Below are 12250 nucleotides of genomic sequence, written 5' to 3' on the forward strand. Positions count from 1 at the left end.
GCCCGTCCGCAGCCCGGCCCAGGCCGAGGCCCCGCCGCACCCAGGCGGCCGCTCCCCGCCTGGCAGGAGCTGCGGGAACCGAGCGGCGGGAAGCGCGGGGAACAGCACTGCCTCCCTGCCCTTGTCACCCGCCTCCACTTTCCCGGCAGCGGGAGGGACGTCGAACCGCCCCCGGGAGCGGGTGGGGGGAGGGCGAGGGGAAGGAGGTCGGTCCCTCCAGCAGCCAAGCGCCCCCGGGGGCGGGGGGCGCCGCCCGCGCCGGTTCGCCCGAGCCCCCCCGCTCCTCCCTCACCAGGTGTCGCCCTTGCGGAGGGCGGTTTTGAGCAGCGCCGCGACGTCCGTGCGCTGAGTCTCCAGATCCGCCGCGCCTCCCTCCGCCATCTTCTCCGCCCGGCAGCGGCAGCGGCGGCAGGGGCAGGAGCGCGCCGCGCTGCATGCTGGGAGTGACGCCTGCGGGGAGCGGCCGCGGCCCCGCCCTTCCCAGAAGCCGCGGGGCGGGGGCCGGAGCGGGCCCGGGTGGCGCAGCGCCCCCTCGCGGCCGGGAGGTCGCTCGTCCCGTTCCCCCCGCCCGGGGGGTGACGCGCGGGCGGCATTTCCCGCAGTGCCTTAATTGAACGCGTGCACAATTAGCTCCCTTATGCCTCGCTACCAGACGAGTGGTTTGGATCACCATAATTCATATGATGATACCGTCTGTGTTGTGCAAACACTGTTTGAGAGTTCAAATAGTGTGTGTGACTTGCATTAGCTTTTCCAGACCTTGGGAGAAACCAATGGATAATTTGTTGTGTTTGTTTCAGTCGCTCTTAACGTGAACCTTGTACAAACAGTGCAACCTGTTGCTTGGCATTTCACACACACACACACAAAAGAATAAGGCCATCTGTTACATTACATAACCAGGTTCTCTCTGTCTTCACGTTTGTATAGAGATTTCAAAGAATCAAAATGGTGGGGGAATTTAAGGCTGGGGTGCTGATTACAAACATCTGAAAACAAGAACTTGTTCTTGTAGATCTGACTGGTGTATGTGTAAAGCCTGCAATTGTATACCTAGCCCCCTTCGTCTGCCCAGGTCATTACAGCCTGCTGCATTGAGTAACTAACACTAGGGATTATTTTAGGCTGCCAGTTGTGTATTATAAGCTGTTAGGCATTATTAGCTAATTAGCACGTAAAATCTAGTAGCATGTAGCTGTTACAAACAGCACTAAAAAGTGCGACTTAGACACGTGCACTGCAAAAAACAATGGAAGTAAGGCTGTTATGCAGACATGGTAGCACAAAGCTAAGTAAGTATTTTGTCAGGATTATCAGTAAGGATGATGATGCTGAAATAAAGACAAAATCATTTGTGTAACACAAAAATCATATCGAATATGTAAGAACTCCCAGGACCTCAGAGCAACTGGTGATGACATTCATATCTTCTTTAAGAGCTGGAATGTGAAATTCCAGAAGGAGGGGCAAGGAAGTACAAGATAAGTGTTAGGGAGGCCTGTGGATCTAATGGCTACATTTAATGAGAGAGAACTGAACTGGACAACGAGAAGGTTTTCAGCCACTTCGGGAACACATTTCTGGGTTAGAATCTCCAAGATTAGAAAGAACTTTTGACAAGTTCCCACCCCACACACACACACGAGGGCTTGACAGATAAGAAGACTGTTTTACACTCTGAAAGTTATCTCTATGCCTAACTTGAATTTATACAGAAATTATATTTCCCTGGAAATTTTGGGGAAAATATTTCTCAATCCACCGTGCTGGAAAACAGCTTCATTGTTCATCAGGCTGTAGCAGGACCTTCAACAACTTACTTTGCCAAAAGGTTCACCTGGAGCCACCCATGCCTCTGTGCTTTGTGTTGCATAACTGCAGTTACTCGGTGAAAGATCTCCTATTCCTGACTTCAGTCTATTTGTAGTACAGAAACAGATGCTAGATAGGTATTAGGTGCTACAAATATAGACAGCGAAGCATACAATGTGTCATTTGAAGCAGAGCTTTAAGAATTGCCAAGGAGAGACAAGAGTAATACTCTTTCTGGGAGTACCAGTGCTTCACGTGAAGCAATTGTGTTTTTCCTAATGGAACATTACCTAAACTTAACTCGCATTCTTGGAAAATGCATGTTAGTGTTAAATCTGGGGGGTTTTTTTAAGCTCTATCAGGAATTTTTAAGCTTTGTTAAGGAATTGTTTCCAAGTACCTCTGTCCTAGACAGTGCCTGAGGATCTTCAAATTTTCAACCACCTGGTAAACAGAAACAGCACTGGAGATAATGATGAATGACCTACCTTCTCCAATGAAACTCAAGCATTTGTAATACAGATTTATATCTTACTGCTTGTGATAGAAGTGAATGCAGGATATTGTAAAGCTAGCTGAGATGGCAGGCTTTCCAGCTATCAGAAGGCCTTCATCCTTGCCTGACTTCATTGCTAACAGATGAATTTTTATAAACATTTTTTTTTGTGGTTCTAAACCTTGATCCTAAAAAAGGATGCAATTAATACAATGTACAGCAGCACAGACATTCAGCAAGTGGGCTGCAGATAACAAACTGTGTAAACTGATAATTCTATTGATTCCCAATACAACATAAAGTTTAAGCTCTCAGTTCTTGTTTTCAATTAGTGGACTTGGCTAACAAAGCTTAAAATATGACTTGGTTTTTGGGAATATGAGAAGCTCTGCATCTCAGTAGTAGAAACTTCTGTAACACAATAAATTCTGTAAAAATAACAGACAACTGCAAGTCCCACTCACAGGTAATACAGAATAATTCACTTCGCCACTTTTTATTTTCTTTCAAGACCACTACCATGGTTTAAGAGTGGTACTTCCCAATTTAGTGCTCCCACTGAGACTCTCCAAACAACATGCTGCTTGCTTGCTCTCCCTTCCACTCCCCCATCCCTCCTGCTGCATGGTTGGAGAGGAGAATTGGAAGCCCAAAAGGTGAAGGTCATGGTTGAGATAAGAACAATTTATTGGAAACAGCAATGAGCTAAGAAAATGGACAGTAACAGCAACAATATTAATAACAAAACTGTACAAAAGAAAGAGAGTGATTCACATGCAAAACTGCTCACCGCAGAGCTCAACCTGACCACAGCCACACCACCCCAGCTATTCCCTGTGGCTCAGAGCCAGCACCACACCACTGCTCCCTCTGCCTGCCTTAGCTGGCCAGAAGCTACTCCTTTTCCCAGGAAGAGACACCCTTTCCCCCACCACTGGCAAGGACATGAGGTGGCACAGGATACGCCCCGCGTCCTGGCCATGCCCCCTCCCAGCCACTGCAAGATGAACCCAGTCCTGGTCGGAACCAGGACAGCAACCTACACCACATTTGTGAATTTGTGGAGGGGCAAAAGAGGGCTTTGGTTTCCCCTGCCCAGTGGTCTATGGTGAGTTTACAGCCACTGGTGGCTGTGTGAACTTCCTTTTCAGTTTGGACCTGCATGAGACACAGAGCTTGACATATTAGAATGGATACGATGAGTGTATTTTCTATGTACTGTTCACACATACAGTTAGGAAAAAAGGTAATTTCACTTTTTGTTGAGAAATCTGATGGGAACCCTTATAGAGCTAATTTTACTAGCCGAATTGGCTTTGTGAATTCCAAGTGGAACAAAAGGTCAATTACTAGTGCCACCACTGCTGCTTTTGTTCCCTATCCTTTTTTTTACTGTATGGAAGTTGGTAATTTTTAAATAATGCTGGAATTGAAAGCCTCTTTGAAAAAGTTCAGTAAAAAACCCAAGAAAGCAGAAATAACTGTAGACTAAAGTTAAACAAGACAAAGCAGGGCTTCTGTAAGGTAAACGTGAGGGGAAGACACAGGAACAAAAATTCAGTACTTAACAAAGCTGGGGGAACCCAAGAAAGCATGAGTTGAATGATGGACAGAAGCAGATAAGAATATACATTTTTTTAAAGAGAGAACGAAAATGCAGGATAAATTTGACAGACTGAGAGGTGGAGAAATAGCATGTAGTTAAGATACCCATTTCTGTCACAGACATAAAACAATGACTGCGCTGTAGATTTGAATCATATTCCTAATCCAGTCTGTGCATCGCCTGTCTCATTCACAGAGGCTGAACATAACCATGTTAAACTCTTGTTTCAGCTAGATGGAATTGAAATTACTAGCTATTGTTGCAATAACACACTTTTGTTGACATAAGAAAAAAGCCAACATTTAAAAATGTGTTGGTTTTCTGTTCAGTCAATTTAATCAGACTGTTACCTTTTTTCTACATTTTTAGTAGTCAGTATTACCAAAATTATCTTTCATATGAGAGAAAAAGACTCTTGAAAAAGGAATGGATAATTTTTAAATGTGTATAAAGCTACACGCTCAGTTTTTCTTTTACCTTCTTGCCTTCATGTACTAAGTCTAGGATCAGGCATCCTGGACAAGTTAAGTCAGAAAGACTGTAGATCTAAATATAGGGGACTGATGATAGAGAAAAATTCAGTGAGATTAACAAAGGGTGTCCCAGAAGTATTCCTAATTTAATGACAATGGAAGAAGAACCAGTGTCTTCCAATTTATCCAATTTTGAATTTTTAAAATATTGGCTAGCATTCCTTTTTATTTTTAATTTCCTGAGGAATGACTTCTAATTACACTAGGCAAAGAATTAGAAGAAATATATGCAAATACGCTACATAGAAATATTAAAATTATGTTTTGCAATAACAAATGCAGTTAATAAATTGTATTCCTATTACTCCTAATCATGTGTTTTACATACTCTTAAATATATGTTAAAGTCGAAAGGCCCAGGACTTGAAATAAGAATGTCTGAAAAATAAGCTTTTTTTATGATCTGATCAGATATTAATGTAAGCAATAATTAGCCATTTTCCACAAGATGGAATTACTTCCCATTTCCTTAATTCAGTGTTTTTTTCTGCACAAAAACCCACCCTATTTTAGATTGCTACAAATTAGTTAGCATTTGTATGTGTCTTCAAAAATGTTTTTCCTTTAGGAATTTTAAACATAGAAACTAATTTCAAAGGTGTGATGGTTTTAGCCGTGGTTGTCTGATATGTCAAAGCTGTTGTCAATTCCTGTGTTTGATTTGCACATCAGAATGGATCCAAATTTTCTCTTGTGTGGTTGCTAAATGAACTGTTGGGTTTTGAAGGCAAGAGATAAAATTAAGGGCATTAATTGTGCATAAAGTGTGTCAACAATGTGATGCAAGAGCCATGGTTTTAAAAGGATGATTCATAATGTAGGCTTTAAGCACTAGGTGTTGGAGATATATGAAATCTCAACACAATGTAGAAGTTAGGTTTTGTAAGATTTGCACTTTGTGGGCTAAAAATAATTGGTGCTTAAGTGGAAGGAGATAATGGTGAGATTTATAGCAGGACCTAATACAGCCAATGGACAAGTTGCAGAACTAAATGTTGTTGGCACAAGTAAACTTGTTTCAGCATATTTTTACTGTTTGGCTATCTAAAGTATGAATAAATGCACATTCAATTCATTAACTAAGTATCACTGGAATCCTACAGAACATGCAGCAATGTACCAAATGCATTAGAACAACTGCCATTAAGGAAATATATCATTGAAGGTATATTGTTTTTTATACGTGGCACTCAGAATTACATAAAGGTGTATTTCAATACTATACATTTTAGATATGTGGTTTCTGCTTTCCTTTTCTAAACCTTCTTTAGAATAAAACATTACTGTTACTGTGGAATCTGGTTAGACTTACTGTAACCTGAAAATATATGCAGACAGTCTTGTAAAGCAAAAGCCTTTCGAAGTAGAGTGTCAGCGCATCTGTAAAAGGAAAAATAAGACATTTTGACTGAGAAATAAATATTTTGATCAAAGTATCTCAAACACAGAGAAGTTTTAGACATTTGAAAAATTCTTGAGTTGCTGCTCTGGCATTCCAGAAGAAGCTGCAGGAGCTTTTGGTGATTAGAGAATTTTTCAGAGAGTAAGTAAAAAAGGAAACTTGTTTCTATGAATGACAGTGTTGTCCTTTGCTGGGTGTATGCAGGAGTGTAGTGAGAGGAAACAATGGCAAATTGTGGTACATACATACAATCCAGTCGTCCTGGAACCTGTTGCACAAAAAGCCTCTTTCACCTTCTGCAATGGGATCAATCTGCCTCTTGTAATAGTACATGGGAAAGTGATTTCCACTTCCAGCCTAGTGGGAAATGCAACAATCAGTGATGGTGGTGAACAGGGGTTTGGTTGGCAAATGTGGGGTTTGGAGTTCAGGTTCACCGGTGCTTTAGGGATAATGAACTTTAATACTGTCACTCCTTCCTGCATGAGCAAGACACCTTTAAACAGGGGCTTGGACTCTAATTGCCACAGTGTACTTAGGAAGAACTAAGTCTCGGGTATTTCCTGCCGTGCACATGGCTGATCCAGACTGAAAGCAGATCCAAGGCACAGGACTTAGGATTCAGGGGGAGAAAGAGGGGGTGGGAATGGGAAAGTCTGTGTCTGAGAATGTTATTATGTGTATAGCTAGACTCGTTGGTATATATCAACAGGAGTGTTTAGGCACCTGTTTTATTCCTTTATCTTGTTGACTGTAGCTTTAACCCCAGTCTTCATCTAAACCTTGTGCTTGGGACAAAGTGTATTCTGCTCAGACTGCAAAAAATTTGTGTTCCATTTTGTTGTTTTTGCTAGCTGATACTAGAATAAATACAAATTTTTTAATGGGCCACATTAGCAATGGAAATATATATATGCTTTTCTTATTATTTTGGAGTTTGATATAAATACTGTAGATGATTCAAGATTTCACTTGAAAGAAGCAGCCTGAAATACTTCGGGGGATGGTCAGTCAGTATAGGTTCAGATATTGACAAAATTATTTTACTGTTGACATTTGGAGTGACCTTCAACCTATAATGTATTAAAAAAAAAAAATCACTGATTGTCAGTCAACCCTGTAAAATTAAAGTATTACCTTTTGAATTTACAAGGATTTTGAACAAATGCATAAAACATCTTGTAATTTTTTGTCTTTTTCTTTTTTTTTTCCTGAGGTAATGGTGAAGCAGAAGTGGTTTTAGAGAGCTCTGGGTCAGAGCTACCACGCCCCCCAGGCTCTGGTGTTGCTCTCGTTTGCCCCATGCCTCCCTGTCCTTCCCACTCCATCTCCCTGCATCTAAATACAAGCGTGCTGGAGCAGGACAGTTGCTGGAGAGGCATGGCCTTTGCACCAGTGGTGGGACCTGGTTTTTGAAGTGGACAAAAGTCAGAGTCACAGCACACTGTTATCACTGTCCTGCAGCTTTTGTGCTCATACTTATGTTTTTTATTTTACAGTTCATATTTGCATATGAAGGGACACAGTTTTCTGCATTTTAGAGAACTTCCCTGGATTGTATTGCAGTGCAAGAGAGACTAGTACTTTGGCCGAAGCGGTTGGCTGTGCACAACGGAGGTGTGCTGTTCTTGCAGACCACAGGACCCACCAGTGTGATATGAGAGAGACCACTGTGGTGAAGTTTTGCTGGATACTTTTTTTACCTCTTGAGATGTCATTTTCAGTGCATTAACCTTGTGGGCCTCACAGAAACTCTCCTCACCCTTTCTGTTTGGGGTGATCTGTGTGAATACATAGGGAAATACCCTGTGTGAAAAGGTGCTTGAAGCTAGAAGCAATTAAACTGAGGATGAGACTGTGGTCTCTTTAAACTAAATGTGTGTTCAGCCTTTTGTCATCCACACTTCTGCATCCAGGTCCTTTTGGTAGAATCCTGTATGGCTTTATTTTTTTCTGAGAAAATGGTGAATTTCCATCTCCCCAGCCATTTGCACCTTATATTGATTCAAGCAGGAATACTGGAATAGGATCCTCCACGATCTGCTGAGGACAGACACACAAACTTCAACTAGATTTAGCTACATCCAACAGCCTACAGAATTAAAGTAATTTGCTTGGTGTAACCCAGTGTTGCTTCTATTCAAGAAAACATCTGAAGGTCTGGATTTCCATACACTAGAACACCACTATACTCGTGTGCTTTCAGTTTGGACTGGATGAGATAGCTTAACTTACTACACTCCTAGAAACAAAACCATTTTTCTTGACCATTTGTTCTTCCCTCCTAATCCATGACAGCCCAAGAGTCCTTAGTTTCAGTTTTTGCTGGAAAGCCTGTTTCCATCATTTCTTGTCCACCTGTTTGTCTCTTTGAAGGCTGATAATGGCAAGTGGGAAACCTGCTTTTATGCTCTTGAGACAATTCAATTAAGCTGGTTTGAATTTTCTTTAGAATAAGCAGGATGTGCATTTGAAGACTAGTGTAAGTACTTTAAAAATATTGTCTCGTTAAAACTATGGCATTAAAATTTCATATATTCTGTCAGTGGTTCTGATTGATTCAGATGTCTCCATAAATGGACTCATTGGCCTAAAAAGGTATAATGAGAGTATGCGTTGCCCTTGATAATACAGGAGAGGAGTTAAAATGAAGAACAAGCTTACCATCACAGACAGAACTTGCACTGGGACAGGGAGGTCAGAGTGGAGGTGAGCTGAATAAGCACGAGCTGTGACACTGTGGAGGGAGGTGAAGGGAAGGCTTGTATTGGCTTGTGTTGTGTGGACATTACATTATTTAAAAAAAATCACTGAAGCGCATGACCAACACACCCAAATCTAACTCCAGAAAATTAATAAGGTTTATGGACTTTGGTTTTGAGCAATTGTCATCATCATTCTTGAGCTTGTTTACACAAAGAGTAAATTGGCTTGCACTTACCTATATGTGCAATTTCCAGGCGTACCATTAAGAAATTTTGCTTGCTATGACTCCCACAACTGCATTAGTAACTGTACAGTTGTGTTACCAGACACTGAAATGGCTCTGAATCTGTCTGATGAGGATGATATTTTAAATGTGAAAGTGATAAAATTTAACATTTCTGTTTAGCTGTTTAGCTACAAGACTCTTTAGCTACATTCTAAATTTTCACAGAACTGATCCATTTCTGTAAAAATAGCTCAAAAGGGATCATTATTATAGATGAATATAGATGAGTCCACATGACTATTATTTATGCTTCATACAAATTCTATTTAATTTTAAAAATCTGTTGCTATATTTTTATGATGCAATATAATCTCAGGTCAGGAAGGATAAGTAACCATTATAATGCAACAAAAAACAGCTTCACAATACAAATACATTAATTTAAGAGTGTTAATTTAAACAATAGCTAGTAAAATCAAACTAATTTTATGTACATATTAAGAGCTAGACTAATCAAAGCTTAAAATTATGAAAGAATAATAAAACAAAACTCATTAATTTGGCATAGTAAAAACATATCCTCAGAAGAGCTGGAATAAGCACAAGCTTACATTAAGAGAAAAGTGCTGAGCGTTTAATCTTATTCTTGCTGGGATCATTGTAGAAATTCAGAGTAACTTCAGCTGGGAAGTCACAGGACACCAGTAGAAGGCAAATTGCTCTCTTTCACTGTTACCAATGATGCCTGTTTAGTTTTGCTGGAGGGGTGTGGAAATGATGTCCAGGATGGCATTTCATGCTACTTTCTCTCTTCTGGAAAGAAGGGAGAAACAAGGGAGAAGAGGTAACCTACTAACATGCGGTCACAGGAACAGGGTTTCAAAACAGAGATTGATGGTCAATCAGACACATTTATGTATATTTCATAAATTCATAGTCTGGTAGAAAAATGAGGAATCATCAGAATACTTAATGGAACATTTAAATTGCCTGTGAATTTTCAGGTGTTTAAGTAATTCTAGCAGAGTTAAACTATAAAATAAATGGCTTCATTAATCTGAGTCTGTAATAGATTAAGCTGTCCTTGCATTTTCTTTTGCTAGGTTTCCTACAGAAGAAAGCCTTGTGCACTTTGGAGCCCCATGTGATTTCAACAAAATTTGAGAGGTGGGTAGTAGTCTTAAATTTATTCAATTTCAGTAAGGAAGGATGCCTGGGAAGAAAAGAGAAAAGCCACAGAAAGATGTTTCAGCATCTCTCTGAAAACCTGTCCCTTGGGATCACCATTACACAAAAAAGCAAAGATTTGAAGTTTCACAGCATAGGAAAAGCTTCAATAAACCATGAGGTAAAATCCATAAAAAATGAGACTTCATTAGCTCCAGAGCTCACAGAACTTGTTATTATTCAGCTTGTTTAGCAACTTCAAATTTTAGACAACTCTTTTTCTTGCATATGTCATGTGAAGCTTAACAGGGTATTGGATCTTCTGTATATGTGTGAGGCTCCAATGAAAACAAAAAAACCCCAAGCCAGTATTCCCTTAATGATTTTCTTTCTGTATGGTTATGCATATATGTGCCAGGAGAGAAGGAGTGGAGAAGGCAGGCAGGGGAAGCATGAAGGGACAGAAATGTGATTTTTCAGGAATTGGTGAGGCGGTGTGTATCTGCGTTCTGCCTTCTGACATCTGCTGGCGAAACCTCTCCATTGCAAGGCTTGCTCTGAATTTTTCAGGAATCCCGCCCCCAGAACTCTATGGGCTTCTCTGACATTTATGGGCGCTTGATGGCAGTGAAAGCCAGGGCACTTGTGGATAAGGGGGTTGCTCTGGGGGCTGTCAGGAGCAACAGATATGCCATGAAGCTTAAAGTGGGAGGAAAACAAAGAAGATTTATATAGTGGGTTTATCATGCTAGCAGCAGCGTCTCTCTGCATCTCTGGCTATGCCTTCTGTGTAGAGCAGAGACATCTGAGATACCTCTGAACTGCTTGGAAAAGCAAGTTTTTCCACACCAAGCTCTAAGCACTGAACATGCTACCAGTTGCCAAATCCCAGCACACCTGCCTGACACTGCAGCTACTATGGATCTGTGTCCCCCAACCACAAGTAAAAGTGCTAATTTTGCTCATTGTGAATACTGAATTTCAGGACCACAGTGCATACAGACATGACTGGTCCTAGAATATATTTTTAGAAGAAAACTATACATGATTAATCATTGGTCAGAACAAAAATGTCAAAATTATTCTCATGACCATAAAAGATACATGCCCAAGGATCTAGACCTCCCTCACTGCTTATCATCCTTACATTGTATTTGGGCTGGGTTTCAGAAAATGATAATTATGTACATCCAAGATCAATCCAAGATGCTTATGCTATGTTTACGATGCCCTGTGGGTGACAAAGAAATGGAAATTTAAACTGACTTGCTATGTGAGGCAATCTGGCAGGTGGTGGAGTTCTGCAGCTTGGCCAGAAGTGAGGCACTCAGTCCCTCAGGGCAAATGTTTTGGCATGATGATGAATGCCGGGCAGGGCATGCATGTGCAGGAGTCAGGTGGTGTCATTTATGTTCATCCACAAGTTTAGCATGGGTAACAAGAAACTAATTTCACTTTTGTCAGGTGATGGTGGACTTAAGTCTAACACTGGGAGAGGCGCACATGAAGTCTTCTGAGCATCCCCATGGCATCACAGTGCCCTGCCCCCATGCAGTCCAAGCTCTGAAAAGGCTGTCTACTACTACCTTCAAAGGAATCAGTCAATGAGGGCCATAAAAGCAGAAAAATTCAAAGGCGCACATCCTTTAGCTTTTCCTGCTGTGTGTGTGATGAAGGAGAAAAGGCTTGAGATGGAAGGCAAAGCTCAGTCAGTCCGACTTCCTAGCCCTGCACATCCTAAGATCTAAGTGGCTCTAATTCTCTCTAGGTATATATAATTTTCTGCCATATTTACACAAGAGAAATTACTTATAATCAGACCATTAACTATGTAGTCCATTAGCTCCACATTTGTAATCTCATTGAAAGGTATAGCAACTCTAAATAGATAATGTAACCTTTTATATATAAGGACTGGTTTTTTTTGATTCTGTACTAATCAGAGGCATTTTTTTTCATGCTGAATTAATAGCTGATTGTCTTCAGCCAAGCTAAAATGCTCTTTAGTTCTCTTCTTTCAAAAAAAAAAAGGTTTCCTTTTGGTTATGCATTTGAAAATATCTTGAAATCTGCAATTCAGAACATTAAAAAGTTGTCATATTCTATTTATGTTTTGATCCCATCCTGCTCTCCACTGCCCACTTCCACCCCTCAGGTTTTGGAATAAATATGGTAATATTCTAAATACTACTACTTCTTCTGCTCTTGACTGTTGAAAAGCTCTAATTTTGCCCGCACTCAGTATGCAGAAAGATGATACCAAAATACATCTTTTTGCCTTACTATTAAAACATCATAAAAT

The 12250-nt window shown here is 40.7% G+C and overlaps 1 protein-coding gene across 4 annotated transcripts in view; it reads right to left on the reverse strand.

Moving 5' to 3' along the window:
* The window catches only part of USP15 (ubiquitin specific peptidase 15), a 60948-nt gene extending 60505 nt beyond the window's left edge, over positions 1–443 (reverse strand). For 2 of the 4 annotated variants that reach the window (XM_042017884.1, XM_042017883.1), the window contains exon 1: positions 293–436. In XM_042017884.1, the coding sequence (XP_041873818.1) occupies positions 293–381 (89 nt within the window). In that variant the 5' untranslated portion in view covers positions 382–436. Of the gene's footprint in view, positions 1–292 lie in introns of all 4 variants that reach the window. The other 2 variants (XM_042017885.1, XM_042017886.1) reach the window with 2 other exon arrangements.
* Positions 444–12250: the final 11807 nt, after the last annotated feature.

The sequence above is a fragment of the Corvus kubaryi genome, unplaced genomic scaffold (assembly GCF_017639235.1).
Source record: "Corvus kubaryi isolate FWS band 111438036 unplaced genomic scaffold, C.kubaryi_AGA036_p1.0 137, whole genome shotgun sequence".
NCBI lineage: Eukaryota > Metazoa > Chordata > Aves > Passeriformes > Corvidae > Corvus > Corvus kubaryi.